We start from the raw sequence: 23,378 nt of genomic DNA on the forward strand, positions 1-23,378 counted from the left end.
GTATTTATATATGTGTTTATTAAAAGTGCACTATGTATTGACATTATAATATGAGCCAAATAATATATGAAAAGACCAAGCTCCTAAGCTTGCTCTGCCTCACACTGGGAACCTAACACTGGGTACCTAAGTAAAACAAAAGTAAACTTAACCATTAAACCATTAAACCATTAAAAATGGGAAAGCTAATTGCAAAACTCAGCATGAAGGAAACTGTCTTAAATTCTTTGTTAGTTATTTAGTCTGCTTGCACAGCACATTCTGTACTTCCTTAAGATGCTGCATTTCTCAGGTGTACATGACAGCATATGTTGGTGTCATGTACACTAAAGACAATGTTGCAGAATGTCTTTAGTGACAGTACACATTGTTCTATGGAAGCGAGCAGCTCTGCAGCTTCACTCCTGCTCATGTTACACAACATGAAAACAATACACCCCGCAGAGGGTCTAAGTTCCATCGAACTGACGTGTTCGTGTTTGCATATTTTTGAAGTCTGCTAAATGGTGTGCAAGGTAGTGGACATTCTCAGAACTGGAGTATTGCTATAATAATTTTAGACTTCTCTCAGACTGTAGTGTCACTATGCTTGTGCTTGCACTAGCATGTCAAGTCACAGCAACACCTACAAAGAAACCAGTGAGTCACATAAGAACAAAGGACGCGCCTTCCCCTTCTCTAGAAAACTAGATCATAGCCTGAAAGTTCTTGAGTATTTTGACAGAGATCAGTTTCTTTAGTAAGAGGAGCACCATTTTATTCAAAGGGGGACAAGAGCGAAAAAGAAATTTATAACTAAGAGAACAATTTATATCTTGATCCAGTTTGTGATGAGAGGGGTTTTTGCCTAGCATCACTGAAAATACAGCAACATATTGCTGTGGTTTTCTTTAATTCTTTAAGAGTTCAAGGTGTTGCTTAATTTAACATAAGGGGGGAAGTCACGAACTCAGAAGAGCAAACTTGTGGCTTTGTTTCTGTTGCAAGAAAAGTTCAGCTGAAAATGACGTAAACACGTTGACGTTGGTGTGAGATTTCAATAGCAGAATAACTTCTAGTCAAAAATATCCCAGTTCCACAGAATAAATACAAAGATGTGAAACTGTTCCTCCTGCTGCCAGAGCTACAGTTCTGTGGTATTTATTTGTATTTTTCCTCTCATCATAGACTCATGACAGAAAAATACACTTGACAAATTTTCTAAAACTAATAAAACACCTGCTTAGATTTAGTAAATGCAGTCCTTACAGCCAAAATTGGATTATAAAGGTAAAGTGCCTTCTTTCAGAAAGATGACTGGCAGAGTGCAGCAGGTAGGGGAAGGAGAAAGCTGCTGGAAAAATAACCTATTCACTACATTGCTTTTTCTTCCATCTCACTTAGTATTTAACCACAGGAAAACTAGTCAAATACTTAATATATTTACTTTACTGATTTAAAAATGTAAAACCTTAGACTTCTATCATGAAACCTGTAACTGCAGATTCTCTGCACTCAAGAGTATCCCTTTAATTTATATATTTTTGGTCATTTTCATAAGAGCACAAAATATAGATAAACAACAACAACTTGTTTTAATAAAAATATGACTTTATTATAAATTAATATGTTTAGACAAATATAAATAAGTGCAAAGTTGTATTAATCTGCTTGCTTTGTCAAACTTCTCAGATATCTTCAAGCATCCACAACCAGAGTTTGGCTGACAAAAATACATCTTTAAAAAAAAAAGATCACACACACACCCACAAATAAAACAAAAAAAATATACAATTTCATTATGTAAACATGGTATAGAGAAAAGTAAATACTTGATCTACTCCCCTTATATAAAAACATGATAACCAATGTTATAGTTCATCTACAGGCACTGGATATGATCTCTGTGCCACAACACACACACACACACACACACACACGCACACACACGCGCACACACACACACACACACACACACAAAACAACCAAATCTCTTAGAACAGAGTTGTTCATCTCTACTGTCTTGTAGGATTCTGAGTCAGTCATTTTCCAACACGCTTCCATGTTGTTCTGGCAATTTTTGGCATAATCTCCCATCCCCCTGAAGCAACACACAGGTTAACATTTTGTTAACATTTTGTTTAATCCTGACCCATAAACAAAAACCACAAGCATCCACAGTATCTGTTAAGCTCTTAGGCTTCCGATGTCTGGGAACATTCGGCTGCAGATCTATGGGTTTGCTTAGAGCAAGTCCAGCCTTGGTTGTATTGATCGTCTTCTAAGGCTTTCGTTTATGAACTTGTCAGTCTCTCAGGGTGCTGATTAGCATCAGCAGCAGCACAGGAAAGTTTGTGTCATCACATAATAGACAGCTGACTCTGAACTTCACTTGAGTTCTTAATGAGTTGTACGTCATCAGTGAGGCAGAGGAGGACGGCGTGGCTTATCTCTCGTTTTCATATCACCAGATCACAACGCTGCTTTTCTCCTCGTTGTGTCTTCTGACAAACTGAAGAGAATCTGCACTTTCATTTGCTCCACTGGGCCCGATTCAATCATCTCTGCTACATCATACATGGGTGTCCTCCCATAGCTGTACTGGCACCATCCCGTTTTCATTGGCGTCAGTCTAGAGAGCAATCTGGTATCTATCAAGGTATTCTTTAACTTTGCCAGGAAGCTTCTCTTTTATGCCTGAAATGTCCAAGTCTTTGTTAATTTTCTTCCTGCAAAGGTGCTTCAAAGGTGAAATGGATAGGTAGAGTGGTTTGACGAGCATAAGAGGCATCCTCTCCCCTCCAGCGTTGATGTAGTAGACAAAACCTGATGTCCCTAGTCGGATATAGAAATCGACTAGCTTGAGCACACAGTTAAAGCGGGGAGCTTTTTCCACATTCCCGGGATCCGTCTGCAAGTGGAAGGAGTCTTCCTCGCAGACTATGCGCAGATTTTTGGTGCCGGTTTTTGTCTTGACGCTGAGAGTGAAGAGGTGCTGCCTGTCGGAGCTCTCCCGGATCAGGAAGGTACCGGGCGCCTGCCTGGCCAGGACAATCCCGGCCTCCTTCCCAGTAATGGCGCTCCAGTAAAAGTCACTTTCTCTGAGTCCACGTAATGTCTCCAGAACCATCAGAAACTGATCCTCTGAGACAAAAGTCTTGTAGTGGTATTGCTTCTGCATATTGGCAACCATAAAGCAGTCTTCGTTGACAGCAGGGTTCTTGCTGAACGTTACCATCTCTCAGAGGGTGGAACAAGGAGGTGAGGTGAACTGAGGTCCAGAAGTTTGCTGGATTAGGTATGTAGAGGAATGAAGAACCTAAATATAAAAAAAGACAGAAAAGTTGTTTTAAATTTCAAAAACAATAAAATGTCTAACTTTGTAGGAACCGCAAGTCTAATTATTTATATTTTAATTATTTCTTAATGAACAATTAAAAGATATGTTTCAAACCTGACCTGAAATAAAAAGCCACCTTTAGATTTAAATAACATTTGGGTAATCTGTTCGCAATGATCTGCCTTCTGGATCGAGCCATCTCGGTCAGTTCCAGTAAAGTCAATGTAATCCCCACTACGCAATTTGCATGCCGCTGCCGGTTTCTCTAAACACTCAGACCCGGTCAGGCAAACAGCCAAGACATGATATAAGGTTTGTTTGAAAATCCAGATCCGAAGTCCTAATAACAACGAACGATCCTCACCTTAAACTGGTTCTCCAGACGTCGTTATTTTGTAATCCAAAAGATCTGGCGGATGCTCTTCGAAGTTCTCTTGTACTTTATTAGCTTCTTTAAAGTTTTTTTTTCTCTCTCTCTCTCTAACAGGCAGCTTCTGTAAGTTGGCTTTTGTTCTACAGAGCGAAGAGCTGAGTGAAGCAGAAAGGTGAAGAGGGACTTATAAACACTTCTCTATGGTAAAGCTCCGCCTCCTCTTCCAGTAAACTCTTCTTGGCAGATTGACAGGAAGCTTTTTTTTTCTCTTTTAGGATTCCAGCTCTGAGAAGTGCCCTCCCCCTGCCTGTTCATACGTTAGGAGGAGCTGCAAGCAGCAATCTATTTACTTAAGAGTATTCTAAACTCGGCTTTTTATACATATAACAGATCATTTAAGATTTCAAAATCCTGCAAATTAAAGAAATACACATAAAAGGTGATTATATAGCTTTTGTTCGGGGTTTTTTTTTTGCTTCTAGTTTGGGTTCTGCCTATTATCTTTAGAGTGAAGTAATGATTCACTCCTGCAGTTTTGTGTAACCGGTTTCTGAGAAATTCGTGGTAACTATGGCTCACATCATCTGCAAACATGAATGTGCCCTATAGGGGGCAGACTTTATGGGAAATTAAACCAGCTGGTATCCAAGGACATGTAGTTATTGTTTATTCAGTGTTGCCAGGTTTATTTTCAACTGCTTTCCCTGCATTGCTTCGGCACATTTAATGACGTTAAAGTTTCCGTAACATAGAAATGGATTTCTCCTGATTTCCCAATTTAACAATTCACGCAAAATGAAAGCATGGATGTTTTTTGCAAGTTCTCTTCCAAATAGATAAATATGTCAGACAGTAATACAAATGTAGTGTAGGCTACATCAATTAGGCTTAACAGTGTGACGACTGACAAGTGAAGTGAATAGCAATATTTCTTCATGGCACTTGTCAGTAATATTGTCTGCAAGTGATCATTTTGTTTTTAAAACTTCAATTTGCTTAAGAGGTTCGTGCTGGTTCTTGTTGAAAAGGAAATTGAATTTACAGTGCATTACAGTTTTTTGTGTATGCATAAGAGCAGATTATTGGTGTTGTGCTGGTCATAATGTTGTTGTTTTTTTTTGATTGGCGCACATATGTTTAGATTGGTTTCTACAGTTTTGAGATTAGACATGAACACATTTAACAGAATTGAAAATATAGACATAATGGATCTGTTATTATTGATAAAAAAAAAAGCCATGTCAAAAAATGTTTATACCCATCTCAATATTTAATGGTAAAATCTTTATTGGTATTACAGCAATCAGACCCCTCTTTGAATGACTGAAACTCTTTTTGAAAGTACATCATTCAAGCAACATGCTGCTTCTTACTGTAAAACTTAATGTTAGTGTTGCCCAAAGTTGTTTAAGCAAATTGACAAAAGGGATTTTCTTGAGAATTTAAACATCATCATTACATGCAAACAAAGGAAATATATTTGCTTTTCCTTTTTTATTGACTCTTCGGTACTCAAACTGCACATGTCAGTTCTGGGAATCTCCACCCTTGATGGTAACCTTAATTTAAATTCTGACATTAATTTGTCCACAAAACTTCCTTTATTGCCACTTCCCTATTTTTTACTCTTGTTTTGTACTCCTTTATGAACGAAGCAGTTTATGAAATGAGGCTTAGTTTGACAATGTAAGTGTGGCTGAAAGTGTGTTCATACATTCCTTTTCTTTCCCCGTCCAGCTGACTCAACCATGACAACCATAAGCCTCAGGTGATGACTGTGAAACAAATCGCCCTCCCCAAACCTTGGCAAAAGTGTGTGAATTCCCATCTCCGCAGATACAGGACAACTTTTGCCATCTTTTTCTTTATTTTTTAATCATAAAATCCAGCGATTGTAAGTCAACACTTGCCTGATGGTGTATCTACAGGAGTGAGTCAGGTGTTCAGACCCCAGTTGGATGGGGGGAGGGGAGGGAAGTGAGCCATGATAAGCTTCTAACAGCTCGCTTGTTTCCAGAAAATCAGCTGTGTCATCAATGTGAGGCATCTATTTAGCATCAAAGGCCTCCCTGTGGGTGCTGGAGTCAATGGAAAGAAAAGGAGCAGTTAGTCTACTTGAGCTGGGAAAAAGAATCCTCCATGCTATGTTTTAGCTCATCACATGGCCACGGAAACCACTATGGGTTGTATTACAGTATGCTGACTTTGCTTGTAGTACGCGCTGTGCTGTAACGTACACTTATGCTTGAGTAAAGAGAGACTAAGTGGAGCAAAAAGGAAGGTTCTGTGTTGAGTATGTCCTCATGTCAAAGGTTGAAGGGAGACATAGACCATCAAGTTACTGGTCCAGGCAGTCAATATTTGTGACTGAGAGTCCTGGCAGTGATTTGATTCTTAGATTCTTATTCTGTTTGGATAAGTAATAAATCCAAATCTTACACTGCATTCAAGGTTTACGATTGTTTCCAGTCGTGGCAACAGGATTTCGCCTAAGCTGGAGCTTGCACGACAGCTTGCTGGTGTAAACCGCTGTTTGGTGGACAAAGCAGCTGCTTAGGTTTTCCCACACTGACTCAGAATTTACTCTTGCTAATGATTCCCAAAACCCATTGGGGAGTGGGACCAAAAGCATGTTTTATGACAGGAAAGGGCCATGCAAAACATGAAAATGTCCAACTAAATATTTTTGAACTGGACGGTCAAGCAGAAGGGGGGTTTTTGTGGCGCTGACAAAAGGTTTGCTTGTGTTTGAACAGCTGCTGATGGAAATTCTGAATTCAGTTTAAGTCAACAGTTTATAAATATCAAATTTTGCTGGACTAAATTAAGAAGAAACTATTTTTTGCATAAAATTTCAACCAAGCGAGCCACTTAAAACACAGAGGAAATACAGTTTCCCCCACATTACTCCGACATGTTCAGTTACAGTAGAACTGTCACTGATGAGCCACCGGGTGCCAGGAAGTTCCTGGCTTATCAGTCAGTCTAATTCCTGTTAACTCTGCTTGATCAGAGCACTTCCTGCTTCTACCTGTGCTTGTGTGCTAATATCAGAATGTGTCTGCTTTAGAGCATTTCCTATTCATATCTGCGTCACTCTGAAACTTCCTTGTTTGTTCAGCAAGACCACTTCTTCTACTTAGTCAGTGTTGGTTTCCTGTTAAGGTTTTGTCTTACTGTATATTCTCTCTGTCTTTCGCTTTTTGTTGCTTTTCAGCATCTGTTTCAGTTGTCATGTCTTAACTCCTCAGATGAGAATGCCACAGCGTTCACATGAAGCCCAACCCAGTTCTTCAGGGGGAGATCATGGAAACACACTATGACTCTAACACATCAAATGACATCTAAAATAATTTGGGTTTTCCTTTCTCTGTGGAAAAAAATTATATATCTATATATATATAAATCACATCTAGAGTAATAAAGATAGAAGAAACCAAGAGTGAAATCACCATTTTAGATGAGTTCCATTACATCATGTTAGTGCTTATTGAATTTGCAGAATTAGATGTGTTAAAATGATTTGCTTAAAGTTGTTTTGATTTTATCTTAGACCAAAAATGTAATCTAAATTTATTTTGTGGAGTTTATTTCGCAGGAAGTACGTTCTCAGTGTCACATGTTTTTAACGTGGCACTCTACTTTTGCTATACATTTGTCAGGGCTGGCTTCCAACACATCCAGGCAACTTATTTCGAAAGAAGCCAACCATGCGCCCATTAGCAACAAAGCAACAAAGGTAGGCTCAAAGTTTACATATCAAGTAAAGCAAGACTATCATTTTTTTCTGAAGACATGATTTTGCATGTAATATACATGACCTGCATTTTGTGTCCATATTGAGTTATTTGTGCAGCTTATGTGGACTCCATTACCAGCTTGAAAGTGGTTCCCTAGTAAAACTATTTTGTCCCCTGTCTTTCTTCTCCTTTAAAAATGTAAGAATAAAAGCCACAATCAAACCTCATCATCTCAGCTTTCAATCATCTTGAATCGTTCTCTTCACATGGAGAAAACTCAGGCCTTTACTCAAGTCAGTTACCACTGACTTTCTGGGGTTTTTTTTAAATTGCCCCGTAAGGGGTCTTTTTGTGGGCTCTAGTGTCCCTTTTTCAAAGTAGGCTGACAGGAAAGGGGGAAGGAGAGGGGGGAAGACATGCGGTAAACGTCGTCGGGTCCGGGAGTTGAACCCGCGACAGCCGCGTCGAGGCCACGTTGCCTCTGAATGTGGGTCGCGCTAACCCCTCCACCACCACGGCACACCCACCATTAACTTTTTTATCTGAAATAACCATTTCCTTTTTGTAATGGAGTAAGCAATTAAACTAACATGGCCCAGTGTACAAATTTTAATTTCCCTTTGTTAAATCATAAATTAGTTTTGATTAGCATATATCCAGAAAAAAGGGCTAAAGTTATTTCTAAGGCTTTGGCAGTAAGCCACAGTAAAAAAACATGCACAAATGGAACAACATGGAACAGTAGTGAACCTCTCCAAGCAAAACTACCCTAAAAAGTGCACTGAGGTCACAATGCAACCAAGAACAACATCCTAAGCAACACAGGTCTTACTTGTCTCAGTTAATGTCTACATTCATGATTAAACAACAATGGAAGAAACATGGCAGGTATGGTATCCTTGGGAGAGTTTGAACAATAAAAGTACTGGTGCCCAAAAAGATCACAAAGCCTTGATGATCCCCAGGTTTTTGGGAAGAGTATTGTATTAAGTGGACTGATGAAACAAAAGTGGAAATTTTGTGTTTCCACTTACATCCTTCATAAGTTTAAAACATTTGAGGGAAAAAATACACCAAACCTACAGACTAAGATATTCTTCTGTTATTATTCTGACGCTACTTTGATGCTTCTGGATTATTTGCTTTAATAGATGGAACTATGTAGTTTTCTCTTTACCAAAAACCCAGGGAGAGAATGTCCGGTCATCAGTTCATAAACGTACCTCAAGAACTTTTGGTTTACGCAACAAGACAAGGATTTAAAGAACAACAGCAAGTCCACTATTAGATATATTTTAATGATTTAAAATAGAAACAAAATTAAGATTTTTGGTGTGGTTCTAGACCCCCGCCATACTGAAATCTTACAATTCTGCAAAGAACAGTGGAAAAAACTAAATTTTTTATCTACTCAACTTGTTTTTCTCCTAAAATTAAACTTTACTTGATGTTATGAATCATGTAGGTGTGACAAGAAAAGCACAAAGGACATATTTAAGGAAGCCAATACTTTGTCTCAGCATTGGAAGGTCATGATCATATAATTTAATGTCTTACACCATGTTCTCGCTTTGTTTGTTTCTGCTGCATTTGGTAATCTCAGACCAAGTTTCCATACTGTTAGCAAATGCAGTGTTTGCCATCCCTCTTACATATCATCTGGTGTCTATTTGTAGCTGTAACAGCTGTCTTCTGGGAAGTTCCAAAAGCAGAACAGAGAGCAGATCTTCTTTGCAGTCACAAAATTATTCTAATATTTGACTGACCTTTGCAGGGAGGGGGTTGGACAAAATTACCCTCAATATTTTTTTTTTTTATTATCCTCTCACATATAAAGTGGTTAACCACAGAAGCACTGTAAGCACAATTTCTAAGAATATTTTGAGAAGTAATTTTATAAGTTTTATTCCTATATTTCCTGGTTTACTTTTAATGGTTGGTGTAGTCTTGCCAAACATTCCAACTGCATGCGCTTTTCTAGAACTGAACTGCATCACATAATAGCCCTTTTATGAAGACTGGAGCTATTCTTCTTTTTGTTAAAGATAGCTTTAGCATAGAAAGCCTTTTTGTCCGAATGCCTTTAGTTAAAGCAACAACACAACAAAATGGTAAGGAACGTTTAAGCTGTTCTTATGAGATGCATTTCAAAATGCAGTTGCCTGTGTTACTATTTTAGCCACATGACAGAATTATGAACTTCAGATGGAGCTGTTAATAAGCTTGGACTCAAAGCTGTAATTTATCAGAGAGACATTATTGAGTTTCTCCAGCCTTTAGTTTATCTTACAAATATTTCAGAGAAAGGGTCAGGGATGGATTTTTTTTTCCTACAACATGTACAAATGGAATTCCTGGAATAGGAACATGTGACACTGACAAAGAAGTTAACTAATGCAAATGTAGCCAAATAGATCTTGGCTTGGCATCGACTATGTCATTATTTCCCTATGCAAGGAACATTGTGTTCTGCACACGACCTCTGTCTTTACAGGAAGGTTATATTCAGATTCTAAATTTGTATCTCTGCTCATTCAGAAAAAAAATACTTCACTCTAATGTTACAGAAAAGGTGAAATTCATCTAAACATTCATCAGAACACCTAAACTGCACAAGAAGATGAGCTAAAAGTTTAATTAAGGTATGTTATCTAATGTATTATCAGTCACATAAGAGCAGGGAAATGTTTAACTTCTTTTCCTGTGTAGAAAGATTGTAGCATGAAGTTGCATAACTTAATGACCCTGGCTCTTTTTAAAAACTTTGTCTACAGCCAGATTCTTCCTCATTGTAGTTCAAATGGCATGTTTGAACAGATTATTGTCTGTAAAAGTTACAGATCACAACTTTCAAGAATGTTGGGCATCAGTTGTCCAGGATCCTTTGCAAACAATGTCTTGGAACATTAGCATTCCATATTTCTGATCCATAGCTCTGATCACTCAACATTGCTCTGCTGCTTGAGAGTGCAGTTCCTGAAGGTAAAGCACAAACTAACCTTATCAGTGCTACCAAAACTCTCACTACTGATTAACAGACATGAATTACGATGGAATTGCACCTTGTCCACCATCTCATAATGATCCACTTCACTGGTGAAATATGACTGAATACAACCAGAAGACCTGAAAAAAAGGCACCCTGGAATCAAGTCATGTGCAAAGCGTGTAATCTGATAAAGATTTTTTTCAGTTTACCATACTGAAAATAGTATATCTATACCATATAGTATATCTTCTCAAAATGCACATGTCAAGTCCTATAAGCTTAAACTAAGAAGCATGTGTAGACTGTAGATACAGTTTAATTGACACCCTGTCAGGAATCATTATATTCGGAAATGAAGTCTGAACTGCTTCTGAGCACTTTATTATATGAACATGTGATCACATCACCATAAAGGTTCATATGGCACCTCCACAGAGTGCACAACTGCTGCATTCCCCAAAGTGACAGGGGTTCAGATCATGATGACAAACATTCAGATTGCATCAGTGCAGATAATAGAGCTGGTCTACTTCTGTCTGTCTATCTCTGTTTGCATATTTCTGCCAGCAGTGACTGGTTATCTGTATCAGATCCATTGGAGGCAACAAGAGCCAATGGCATAATTGAAATCTTAAAACTGGACTTTGAGCCACACAAATCCCTAACATACTTTTTATTAGGCCAGTTGTAATAAATCAGCTTACGCTACAATAGCTGGACAGCTAAGAGGTGCAGTTTTCTGGAGGGGATCTCATTAAAAGCCCAACAGTGTGGAAACATGCAGCCAAAAAAAGACAAATGTGCAATGGAATTATATTCCGGCTATCAATTTGCATAAACATATGCAAATACAGAAACACACTGTTCCTCTGCAACATAGTGATCGTAATTTGAGCCTGCCTTTTGCCAGTAAGCGTGATATTTTCCAGATATAGTTAGTGTGTATGGGCTGGATTCTCTCTGCAGTTCCAGATAAGGGTGGTGATGCCAGCTCATAATGTTTGCTTCCCACAGGACTTTGACCAAAATAACAAATAGATGGGACTTACTGAAAAAATGACTAGCAACACTAAAAAAAACTAAAAATAAAGCTAGTTTTCCTTTAAAACCTGATAGGAAATCCTTCTTTCATGTCCAGCATTGTATGACTCAGTCATGTGGGCATGATACGTAGATCCTTTAGTCGCCAAAAAGTCTGCCTTCCTAGCTCCTCTCTCTAAATGACTTCAAATGTGATATGATTCAGTCTTCCGTGACCTTGCCCATGATCTCACTGCAGATACAATGAAGTTGTTTCCATGTAAGGGTTCACATTTTTGGAGTTCTGTTTCTCATCTTCTTTGTTGTTACCATAACTTGTTTTTTTACTTCCCTCTGTGTGTCTCTGGAATTTTTTAATTTTTTTTTACTGACGTTGAATGAGAAAGGTGTGTTAGATGGTTGGTTCTAAAGCTACATCAAGAAAGAAATCTTCTGTCTACATTTGGTTGCCACCCTCCAAGAACCCAATGCAGACTGTACTTGTTTCAGTCTAAATTGAAGCAAGTACAGTTTCAATGCAGAAACAATGCATCAGAGCAAATCTGACTTTGCTATGATGCAAAGTAAAATTTATTTTAGGTTATTTTTTGACATATAAAGCATTTTCATTACCAATGAAGGTAACAATGTTATTTGATTGTGTAATAAAAGGGCACTATGCACCTGGAAAATACATAATACACCACTTTATGAACATTAAAGTGACTGCTGGGGCAGTTAGTGCTTTTGTTTCCCCACTTATTGACATAAGCAATCTCATCTCTATTTAACCATCTTAGCTACAGATTCAACAGTTGATATAAATGAGTATCAGTGAGTAGCTGTTTAATCTTGGACCAGCCCTTTATCCCCTCAGGATGTGTGCAGTTCCACACAACAAGAAAAACATCCTTTGTCAGAAAATCCTGTGTAACTTGCAGGAACAGAACAGAAAGTTTTGCATTATGTCTTTTATACTTTATACTTTACACTTAAAGTATAAAGTACACATAAATAGTGTTTTTAAGACCCAAAATCATCCTGAGAATTAGTCATCAACCTTTAGCAGCTACAGCATTATGTCTGCTTATGGAAACGTGCAGACGCACACACATCTCTGGTCTGTGTCTGTTAAAAATAATTGTTCATCATACCAGGAAAAAAAAAACTATTGTTAAACATCCAACAATCTTCAGCATTTGGCATAATGTAAATGCGGTATTAAGGAAAAGAAAATGGATTTCTACCTCTCAACTTATTTGGAGAGAAAGATATTCTGTGCTGTTCCTCGTTTGCAGCCACTAATTATGTGGTTTCAGTCACAAATTCAACTGAGAAAGCTTGAGAGATTTCTGCATCTCTCGAGCTGCTGACTCAGCTGGAGTTTTCTTCACCGTCCTGTTAAGACGACAGGCTGACTTTTTGAGAAGAAATGTGAAAAATCTCTGATTCAGCTGCTTGGTAAAAAAAACAACAACATGTATCTCATTTATGGTAAGACATGAATAAAGATAGGCTGGTCTCTTTAAGAAGACATCAACATCAAGGTAAACTGTACTGTATAGATCACTATAGATAATTGACAGAAACTGATAATATTTCTGTATGAAAGAAAACACAAACTGTACCACAAGTAATGCTGGCAGTGAACCATCCATGTGTGGCCTTGCTTTGCCTAACTCAGACTGCCATGAATAAAGGATGCACTCAAGACATCCTCCAGAAGCATTTTATTTTCCAATAATCCAAGTGCAGTTTTTTTTTATTTGCAATAACTTTCCAGGACAATGGTAGCCTGGCAACTGCTTTTCCAGCACAGTCTCCGATTGATTCGAATCATCTCCGGTCAATTTTTGACTGGACCGATCAACAAACAGAAAGACTAGTTGTGAACGATAACATCAATTTTCTACACTGTTTTAGAATTGTAGTCCGTCTATAGTTTTAGCGACGGCAGCAGAGGAAGTGAAGTGAACAAAGCCATTCAGACCATGTTGGCCACGCTTTCAAATATTGCACTAACATTGACAGTGGAGGATGGTTGTTTACAGCATAGGCAATTTCCGGTAAGCTTCTTAGCGTCGTAAAACTTAAAACTTCAACACAATCCATCCCTCTGGGAATCGTTTCTCAATAGCCGAGAGCTCACACCCTCTGTTCGAGACAAAGTGTAATACACAGGGCTGGTTTTTACCAGGCTAGCATAGTGGAGTATCTGTTGCAAAGCAAAAGTGTCTCCAGAGTCCACAGACATTGTTGGTACATGGTCAGGATGACTAAGACAAAAAAATAGCATTGAGATCCTATTTTAGTGAAGTCTCTCTTGGCAGAATATAAGAGTGTTTTAGGGTCTTTACCTGTGAAAAGGTGGGGCAATACCAACATCTAAATTAAGAATGGCATCTGACAGATCTTCAAAACAAAGTTCTACATCTGTTGTCACTTCCTCCAGCCGATCTACTTCTCATGGAACGTTGGTATGCTTTCTCATATATACTGACTCCGTTTCAGCTACCAAAATACACTCTTGTTAAATGGAAATCACTTAAAATTCCTGCTCCTGGTTACACTTAAAAACCTAGTGCTGCCAGGTGTAGGCTAGCATGCTCTTGCAATGGGGGAGAGTGCTACCTGTGGCCTTAAACAAATGGGAGAATTTTCCCCATTGAGAGATTTCCCAGTTAGGTCTGTCAGCATGAAGCATCCTCATTTGTTATGATGGAGCACAACTGCTGGATTGAGTTTCAGTCAAGAGCATTCCTTAGAAAACCTCAGTTTCATTGTTTCACTTTCCCTCCTGTCAGATAGTTTCCTTGTGCATTCAGGTGTGCCATGTGAAGTGTCACATTTAGTCACCTCACAGTGGAAAATGACACAAAGTTCACAAGAGCCACACCGCAGTTCTTGAGAAAGAAAAGCAGCAATGTCAGAACATCACATTGTGTTTTGTTCTTTTTTTTTACGGTTTGTTCCTGTAGCTCTAATAATATGCTGTGACTCATATGTTATATTCCTCAGCTAACTACCTTCTTTAGTTCCTCAACTAAAGAAGCCAGATATATTTGGAGTGATGACACTGTGAGCAGTTATTACTATAGCAATCAAGAAAAATACTTAATATTTGTAATACTTTTGTCAGCACATTTTAAATTAAGTACAATCAGTTTTTTCATCAAAATGTTTATTCAGAATTACCTACATTTTAGTCAGCTAAAATATAAATTTATAGATCAGCGTTTCTCAACCCTTGGCCCTCAGGATTCGCTTTAGACACATTTAAAACACGAAAAAGAGTTGCCAGGATTCATTAAAACTTCTAGGAAATAGTTTCTCAAACACTGGGGTAAAATATTTATCCCAGGATGGAAGAAATTAAATTTAGAGATTCTTCTGAGATCTACTTTTTAAATTTGAAACTGCATATTTGGATTTGCTTTTTCAATAAAGGTTCAAAAATTGCAAGTAGGACCTGCATTATATGCATAGATAAAGTCTTATTGGTTCTTTCTCCAACTTGTTTCATCTGTGTCTCATTTTTATTAGTTAAAGAAATGTCAGTCATTTTGGCCATGCTTCTAGTCATTCACTTGAGACTAACATCAAATTTTGTTGTGCTTCTGTACAATGACAATAAAGGCATTCTGATTCTGAGTCCTATTCAATTCTCATCTTGTTTTACTTTGCAAAAAAGTTAGCTTTGCCATTGACAACATTAACATTGATCTAATCTAAGATGCTTGACACATCAAATTATGATTTCCATGTGGACTCCATGGCCATCTGAAGACACTGGATTGTGAGAAATTAGGAAAACCTAATTTCAGCAGAAGGCAACTAAGGCTTCTACTTTGTACTTACAAGATAGGATTTTACCTTTTGCTTCTCCTGGCCCTCCTAACACAATGCCAACTTTAATCAACATCACATCTGTGGTGTGATATATGACTGACTTTGTATAGTGTCCATATGTGTCCAGTTTCTGCTCCTCTACCATCGGTTTCAGCATCGTTTGCCAGTCACATTAAAGATTTAAAGTTTGACGCAAGTTTTTTATTATTATTTTGTACAAGATTATTGCAAAATATCATCTCACAAGACATTTTTTTGTGTTTTTTTTTTCTCCTTCTCCTTCCTCAGTTATTAATCTTTGACAGGCTGACAGGAATATTTTTGCATATAAACTGCTGCTTGAAAAACTACTTCCTTCTGCCTCCCTGCAAACAGCACAGTTCAGCCTGCTGTGTGCAATTTGAAGATGTTTACACTTTTCTAAGTCTAGGAGCCCAGAGCATATCTGTTTCTTAGTGCAAATGATTAGAGCAGTGACACATTATATATAGAAGTCATGCCTTTAAATTGCTTCAGAATAAATTTCTCTGAAGTCTGCCAGTCCACTTTGGGTGTGATGAGCTCATAGACTTGGCATGAAGCAAGTGCACTTCAGGCCTTCAGGTCCCAACACACTTTCATGACGAGGTTAAGAAAATAAACTTGTTCATCTTAATCAGGCTTATCGCCTTGTGGTGACAGAACCCTAAATCTGCAGTTAACATCAAAATAGAGCGCGCCTTCATGGGTGTAGTATTTCCATAACACTGCCTCACCCATAGTACCGCTGTTGTTTTGAATTTCCAGTGAATCGCCTATACTACGATTCACAATAACAAAAGGATTCCTGCCTGCGATCCTAAAAATCGCATGTGAAAAAAAAAGAAGCTGAGCAAAACACTGAGGCTACACAATGTTTTTTTGTGTGTGTTTCTAGGAAACCAAATGCCTCACATTCCCTTCTTATTACTTTGAAAAGTTTGACGCTAGACCTGCCAACTTTGCAGCTGTGAGCTCCTCTCCGGAAATGTATTGCTCCACATCTATGATGTTGTGCTTGTTCCCACCGACATTTATGTTAATCCTGAAAGGGTTTTATTGCGAATCTGTTCATTATCTGTTATAACACAACGAGATGGTTATAAGGGACAACTGCCGCTGAAAAACATATGACTGTTAATGTTGTAATCCTATTACCATAAATCTTCCTAACTGAGATGAATAATTCCCAAGAAAATTCCTGAAGACTTGTGTTAACCTTTAGCATACATTTTACAAAGGTTATAACGCTTTAAACCGTATTACCTTTAGACTGTCCCTGAAACATCACCTCTCAGAACATATGACTTAGCTAGTTTTGTTATCTAAATGCAGCACTAAGAAGCGAGTCAATACAAAAGAATTTGAGCACACCACACTTCACCAGAAAGTGTCTGTTCAGAATCAGAAGTGAGAAAACTAATTTACCGACAAGAAAACGGTGTTACAGAGCAAAGAGAAATTCCTTGTCAGTTAACTGATCCGAAAGCAGGTAGGACCAGGCAGCTGGTCCTACAGCAGAGGTTAGCTACAGCAGAGATCAGTTTTGACAATGAGGCATGCTGGGAGAAGAATTATTTTCGGTTGGAGACACAAGGCATCATTACGTGGAAACCTCGCTGTTTCCAGCGAAACAACACAAAGAAAGCTGCAAAACAGCTGCGAATCCAAAACAATTCTATCTGCACATGCGGTTTGCATCAAATCTGCTCTGTTTTGTTTGCTTGGCAGAGCTGATTACTTGAATTAAGTATTTTGACATCTAGGAACTTGGGAACAGAGTGTGTACGGAGGAATAAACCAGTAAATTAACTCTTGAACCCTTGAAAGACTTTGTTAAACAGCACAGTCCAAATATGCTCAAAAAGACCCTGATAAGCTTTGTCTCTGGGTGAAAAATGTATGCAGACTTTAAATAAAATTGTAGGAGAGGGGAGGAAGGGCTGCAACTGCTGTAGCTTTTCCTCTAAGTTTAGAGGGAGGAGGGGAGAATGCAGCTGGATGCAATCTGCAACTTTGCTGTCGTGTCCAATTTAACCGAGGACATCAGCAGAAACATATGTGTCTAAAAACTTTGCACAACACACCCTATGCAGACTCAAGGTAAGCTCGTTAACACATTGATAGGAACATTCTGTTAATGCAGGTGGTTACTAAAAATGGCGCAAGATGATGTCACCTCTATGGTTTGCCTGCAGATCTGCCACATTTCCCATAAGGGAGCGAAGTTCAGATAAACATTACAACACCCAGGTCGCATCGCTGCAGATAAAGAGACTAATGTGGTACTGTCTGTCTGTTTATGTAGTCCTGTTTTTTTTTTTCTTTCTTGCTAATACCTACTTATCCGCATCAGATGCTTGGAGACAAGGAAAGCACATGGTATAATTGGAATGCTAAAAACAGACTCCGATTCCTATAAAATAGCTCTCAATTGAGCCAGCTGTAATAAATCTGTCATAGAGATAAGTGCGGGTTCACTGAGAGGTGCTATTTACCGAAAACAACTGATCAAAAAGCACTGGAAATGGGGAAACACGGAGTCTGAGCAAGAGCGAGTGGTCATGTGCATATAAGCCACATTCACATACACAAGGAATCATGTTCTGGTTATCTATTTTCACATAAACATATCCAGATGTTGACATATGCACTTCCTCTGCAAGATAGTGGTTGTAACTTAAGCCTCGTGTGTGCCAGTAAGTGTGTTGAGTTTTCCTGTGTGTTCTGCGTTCGTTTTATGGTTACTGATAAGGGTGCTTATAGCAACTTGTGATAGGCACTGGATGGGACTTTTAGCTGGATCAGAGGGGATCCACCTGAGAAATATTTTCAGTTTCACTCCCTGATAAAAAGTGTCATTCCTTCATGCCCCACATTGGCAGAATTTCCTGACTCAGTCACATGCGCTTGAGGATACCAGCTCACTTTGATCCTAGGCCCTCCCTGTCTGGCTGAGCGACTCCATATGTGAACGCTGAGTCCTCAATGACCTTGCACAAGATCTCCCTCCCTGGAAATACCATGAAGTCATACTAGCGCCTATTGTTTCTCATGCAGGTGTCCTCCATTTTTGAGCTTTGATTGTGTGAATTGTTCTTACATATCCTCTGTCATCACCTATGAGTATCTGTTTCTTCTCCTTTAATAAGGTGCCAGCTGTATCCTGTTTCTTTGGGTTCCTTCTTGGCTTGTTGACGCCTGTCTCTTTGTTTCACTGACGTCTTCATCAATTTCACACTTCCTAACAGCGACTCTGTGCAGAAATGCCAGTCCTACGAGACGTGCCTGGCACATAAGGGAACTTGGAGACTGGGAAAGATGTGTTGACAAATCTGCCATTTGTGCACATACATTTGAATCTCACTGAATCAGAAATTAATTACAGTAACTGAGTTTCAAAATAAAATCCAGATATATATTTTCATGATACCGTTATGTACTTCAAGTTGTGGATATGGTTCACAGCTGATGAAAACAGTTTCTAATCAAATTCAAATAATACATAAAACCAAAGAAAATAGACACTTCAGACTTATCAAGTCTGAAGTTCTCCTTTTTTAGTTTACAAAAAAAGGAGAAAGGTAGCTGGATCTAAAGCAAAGATTAGAAAGGAACTCTGCAGTCCTCACACCCTGCCTCTTTTTGAAAGGCATTTCCTTTGTCCCTCCTCTAACCCGGCACTCCCTGTAGGCAGGAAATTCATCTGGAGTCACTCCACAGTACTGCCTCTCTTTATCCCATTTTTTACCCCCAATCTTAACCTCACAATCTTTGGAAGGAAGGCACAGCTTGTCCCCAGCCCTCTGTCTCCTGCATGTAAACAAACACTGTGCCTGTTCTAGAAGTCTCCCGTAGCTTATCCACATTCACAATGTTCCCATCTAGGATTTCATGTAATTAAGATGTACGAGAAGCAACAGTGAGCAAAAGATAACAAACAGGATGGATCACCAGGACGTGAGATAACGATGCAAAACCACTTGAGTGGGACAAAATGTGCTTCTTTGTCACATGCACATACAAAAAGGATTTCCCAGAACGAGAGCCACCCACATTCCAATTTTCCCACTGGGACAAACAACCTTCTGTCTTTTTCCCAGTTACCACATTTTTTCTGTATCAGCAACTCAACAACTGCAAAATGTGAACAAGTAAAAGACTTTTGCTTGTTCTTTGCTTTTGTCTTTTGCTTCTGCAAATCAAATCAACTCTGCACACAGACAGCGTCTAGCTCCCAACTCGATTCTGCTCAGTAAAATCCAATTTTTTTTTTGCACCGATTCCAGTCAGGAACAAACATTAGCATGACTGACACAGGCTGAATTACTTCTCAGCTATAATCGTGCAGTTACCGGTAACTGAAGTTATGCGCCGTGTGTGTGTGTTTGTTAAATTATTTACAAGGTCCTTTAATTAGCTGCAAAGGGTGGTTCACAACTGCTCATAAAGTCTCTTATTTTGGTCGCTGTGACTGTAACAGAAGAGAAAAGAGAACTCTTAACAGTACAATGTCTTATCCCTTTGCTCTCGTATCTAGGTCACAGTGTCACCAATGAACAATAATTACAGCTTCTGGGAAACTATCAAGAAAGAAAAGTAGTCTTTTACTGCAAAATACCTCCTATTTGTTCATTTGCATTGCTGTGTTGTATGAAAAATTTATTTCATTGACTGAAGAAAGCGGTTACGACTTTTCTCTTGAAGCTAAAAACGTGTCGATATTTTGTTAACCTCAAATCTTACATAGATTTATGCATATGAAAAATGCTGACATTGTTCCACTGTCTTTTCTTTTCGTTACTGTAAGCTGCACGTGCATGCGGAAGTTACAGTATTGTAATCCACACACAGTTGTGTGCAAGGCAGAGATAAAGGTAATTTGGGGGTTTGTGGGAGGAGGAGGTAAATACGAGACTTTGTTGTGGCTGCTTCAAAACGCCCGTTCTCAGAAGTCCTGCCCTGTGGATAAAACTCGGTGTCCCCTAGCCGAGCGGGAGGATTCCTGAAATGATCTGAGAAGGATTTTGTTTCCAGTAAAGCAACAACACACCCGCCGGCACCGCAGAGTGTGGAATGCAGCCTTGCATCTACGACAAGACGCATATCTGAAAAAAAAGTTTTTTAAATAGGAGCTGCAAACGGCTACCTTTATTTGTCTGTTTAATGTTTGGCTGTGCATTAAGCTGGCTGATAGTTGAATTCGTAGCATGTGAGCAATGACTCACCTGCCGAACTCAAAATATCACGTACGGGCCTGAAATCCAAAAGACCTGTAACAGCAAGTTCTGCGCCAATATGAACTGGATTGCATGGAAACACTCAACAGTATGTGCTGCATAACAGAGAACATATAAGTTCAAGCTTTTGTATGTGTGTGTGTTGCATTCTTTGTCCCAGTGTTTGAAAAAAGAATGGCCAGCTAAGGGCACAGTGGGATGCCCTCTTCCCCTGGAGTGGTGGGCTGAGAGGCAGAGTGTGCGTGTGTGTGGGGGGGGGGAATTCAGAGCTTCTGGGAAACAGTCTGGGCATAATTGGAACCTGACTGTTCTCACATGTCTTCACTTACAGGAGGAGCCGGAGAATCTCGTTGCTTGGCCTCTTAGAGCTGCTGCAGGCCCAGTCCTGAGTAGTGAGATTCTGACTGGTTTCACAGGAAGGAGCTCAGGTGAGCTGGGCCAATTTACCTTTGTACATCCACCTGGGTACAGTTTGTTCTGTGGGTTTTATTTCAGTACAGCACAAGCTCACTCCTGCTATTGTTCTTTCCACTCATTTGGTGCAAGTCTGAGCTTTTGTCACGTTCCCGTTCACACAAAGACCTTAACCACAAAAGGAAGATGAGCCCTTTCGTGTGCTTCTGCTGCAAGAACCTCGCAGAAAGAGAAAAACAAAGACTTCCCCACTTCTGCAGCTTCTTCACAACCACCACACATTCTCACTCTTTTGTGTGTGTTTTTTTTCTCTCTTCCTGCAGCAGCGTGCCTCTCATTTCCCATCAGCCGCAGTCACCTCCTAAGCCCTGATCTGTAATTCTCATAAACATCACTTTCATCCTGTTTTACAGCAGAGATGCAAAATATTGTTGAAAAGCAGCCATGCAAAGATGAATTATGGGTAATCATCGGACTTGTTTTTTTCTCTCTCTCTCTCCGTTTTTTTTTCAGAAATTTTGAATAAAACGCTTCATTTTCATTTGAAAACCACATGCACAAATGCAAATGAGGAATCTTGATCTTTTCAGTGCACATCTGGAACAAATTGCTTCATAATTTGCACCCATGTTCTCGTTAAAAACTAAAGGCAATGGACCATAGTAAAATATTATACAAACAGTGATCTATTTAGGCTCTTTGTGGGCCTGGTTTGGTTTTGCTGCCTGCTGACGCTCAGTCACAACAAGATGTTTAAAGGACTTCTTTTTTTTTAGATAAAACACAAAATTAAATGGAAGTGTCAGCATTGCAAAAGCTCACAGGAAACAAAATTTGATGTTTAAATACTGACTTTTATAAGCATCTTTTGATTTCTGCTGCATGGATTCCTGCAAGTACTGACTGAGAGGTTTTCAGATCCAGTCAAGACTTTGTGGATGATTTTATTATTATTTTTTTTTAATGCTTCACGCTAATGAATAAATATTGCAACTCGATAATTTCCATCATGTGTTTGATATTTAGTTAAGGCTCCTCTGGGGAAAAAAAGAAGCTTTCCAAAAAAGCTTTGGAACACCTTTTCCCTGGAAGCCTCTCCCAGTCTTCTTGGAAAAGTAATTGAAAATGTCCAAATTCAGCCCTTTTCAGTCAGGTCTTTTCAACAGTTATGCTGGTTTCAGATGGAGACTCTGGCTGCTCTACCTTTTCCTTACTTTATTTAAAATCACTCCTGTGTTTGCTTGGCTTTTTGCTCTGGGCTGTTCTTGGCTGACATAAAGGCAGCTCCAGAAATCCCAAGGCTTATTTTTCCTTCCCCTCGACTCTGACAAAGTTCCCAGTTCTTAATGCAGGGAAAGTAAACTCTGTTCAACAATGAAGCTTTTTTGAACCTGATGGTTCAAATCAATCTGCATGGTTGATGCTAATATGGTCTATCTTGCTTTTTTAAATACACAACTTCAGACAGATTAGTTTTTTGCTTTTTACATTCTAACATTATTTCTGGTGTTTTATTAGAAAGAGTCTGTTTGTCCTGCCAGTAGGAACTCTCTCCTCAATTACTCAGTTTGGTTGAGCAACCATATCTATAAATCTGCTGTTTCCAAAGTTCAACCAAAAATGATTAATATTCCTGTACTTTTGTGCATTGCTCGAGTTTCTCTTCTCCATTTTCCCGGATCTACTGACACAATCTTGACTAACTTTTTTTTTTTTCCATCTTTTGCAATTTCATGCATTAATTTACATCGTCATAATCATCTGATTTAGGTCATCAAACTTTTGCAGAACCATGAGACTGAAGTAGGATGACAGCAAATTGAGAAATCATTTCTTTGTCATCAAGGGGAAACATACTGTTCCCCCTTGATGACATGTTCCCACCCGAGTCTGAACTCCTTGTCAGCCTCTGACTGGTTTATTCTGGGAATGCCATGTATTTACGTCCACTCATGTTCATATCAAATCTCTGACCAGCTTCCATGTACTTGCTGAGTGAAAGCACCGCCATTCGGTTTGCAGAAAACTGAAAATTGGACATCTCCTCCAAAGTTACCATGTGCTGCATGCTTTCCTTCCACTTCAGAATTAGGCACAGCGTTCTGATAGTAAAATCATAATAAAATACGTTGAAGCTTGAGGTTCTGAATTGCTTATTGGACTTAAAGAGAAAAAAAAGGATGGAAATAAGTTTTAAAAATTACAAGATTCAAAACTTTTAAATGTTGAAGTGCACATGAGGCTTAGGTTAAACCTTCCAAAGGTCCCCAAAAACGTAGAAGGATTTTTCTCCACAGGCAAGACTCAACTCACTCTCTTTAAGAATCAGTCAAACCTACTAGATACTAATAGAAATTATTGGAGTGGATGTGAATCTTAATGCATTTCAGACTTCATCATTTCCAACATGCATTCT

General features: G+C 38.9%; 1 protein-coding gene across 1 annotated transcript; it reads right to left on the reverse strand.

Moving 5' to 3' along the window:
* Positions 1-1,728: 1,728 nt before the first annotated feature.
* On the reverse strand, positions 1,729-3,859 carry LOC102216753 (suppressor of cytokine signaling 3-like). Its single transcript, XM_023348887.1, has 2 exons — positions 3,684-3,859; positions 1,729-3,298 (listed from the first exon to the last, which is right to left on the reverse strand). Exon 2 carries the CDS (start codon positions 3,215-3,217, stop codon positions 2,612-2,614), a length of 606 nt encoding a protein of 201 aa, XP_023204655.1. The 5' UTR covers positions 3,218-3,298; positions 3,684-3,859; the 3' UTR covers positions 1,729-2,611.
* Between the last annotated feature and the right edge of the window lie 19,519 nt (positions 3,860-23,378).

This window comes from Xiphophorus maculatus, chromosome 16 (assembly GCF_002775205.1).
Source record: "Xiphophorus maculatus strain JP 163 A chromosome 16, X_maculatus-5.0-male, whole genome shotgun sequence".
In the NCBI taxonomy this organism is placed as follows: Eukaryota; Metazoa; Chordata; class Actinopteri; order Cyprinodontiformes; family Poeciliidae; genus Xiphophorus; species Xiphophorus maculatus.

Excerpts from the sequence above, each read along its gene's own strand:
- LOC102216753 (XM_023348887.1), bottom strand. The coding sequence starts at position 3,217 with ATGGTAACGTTCAGCAAGAACCCTGCTGTCAACGAAGACTGCTTTATG.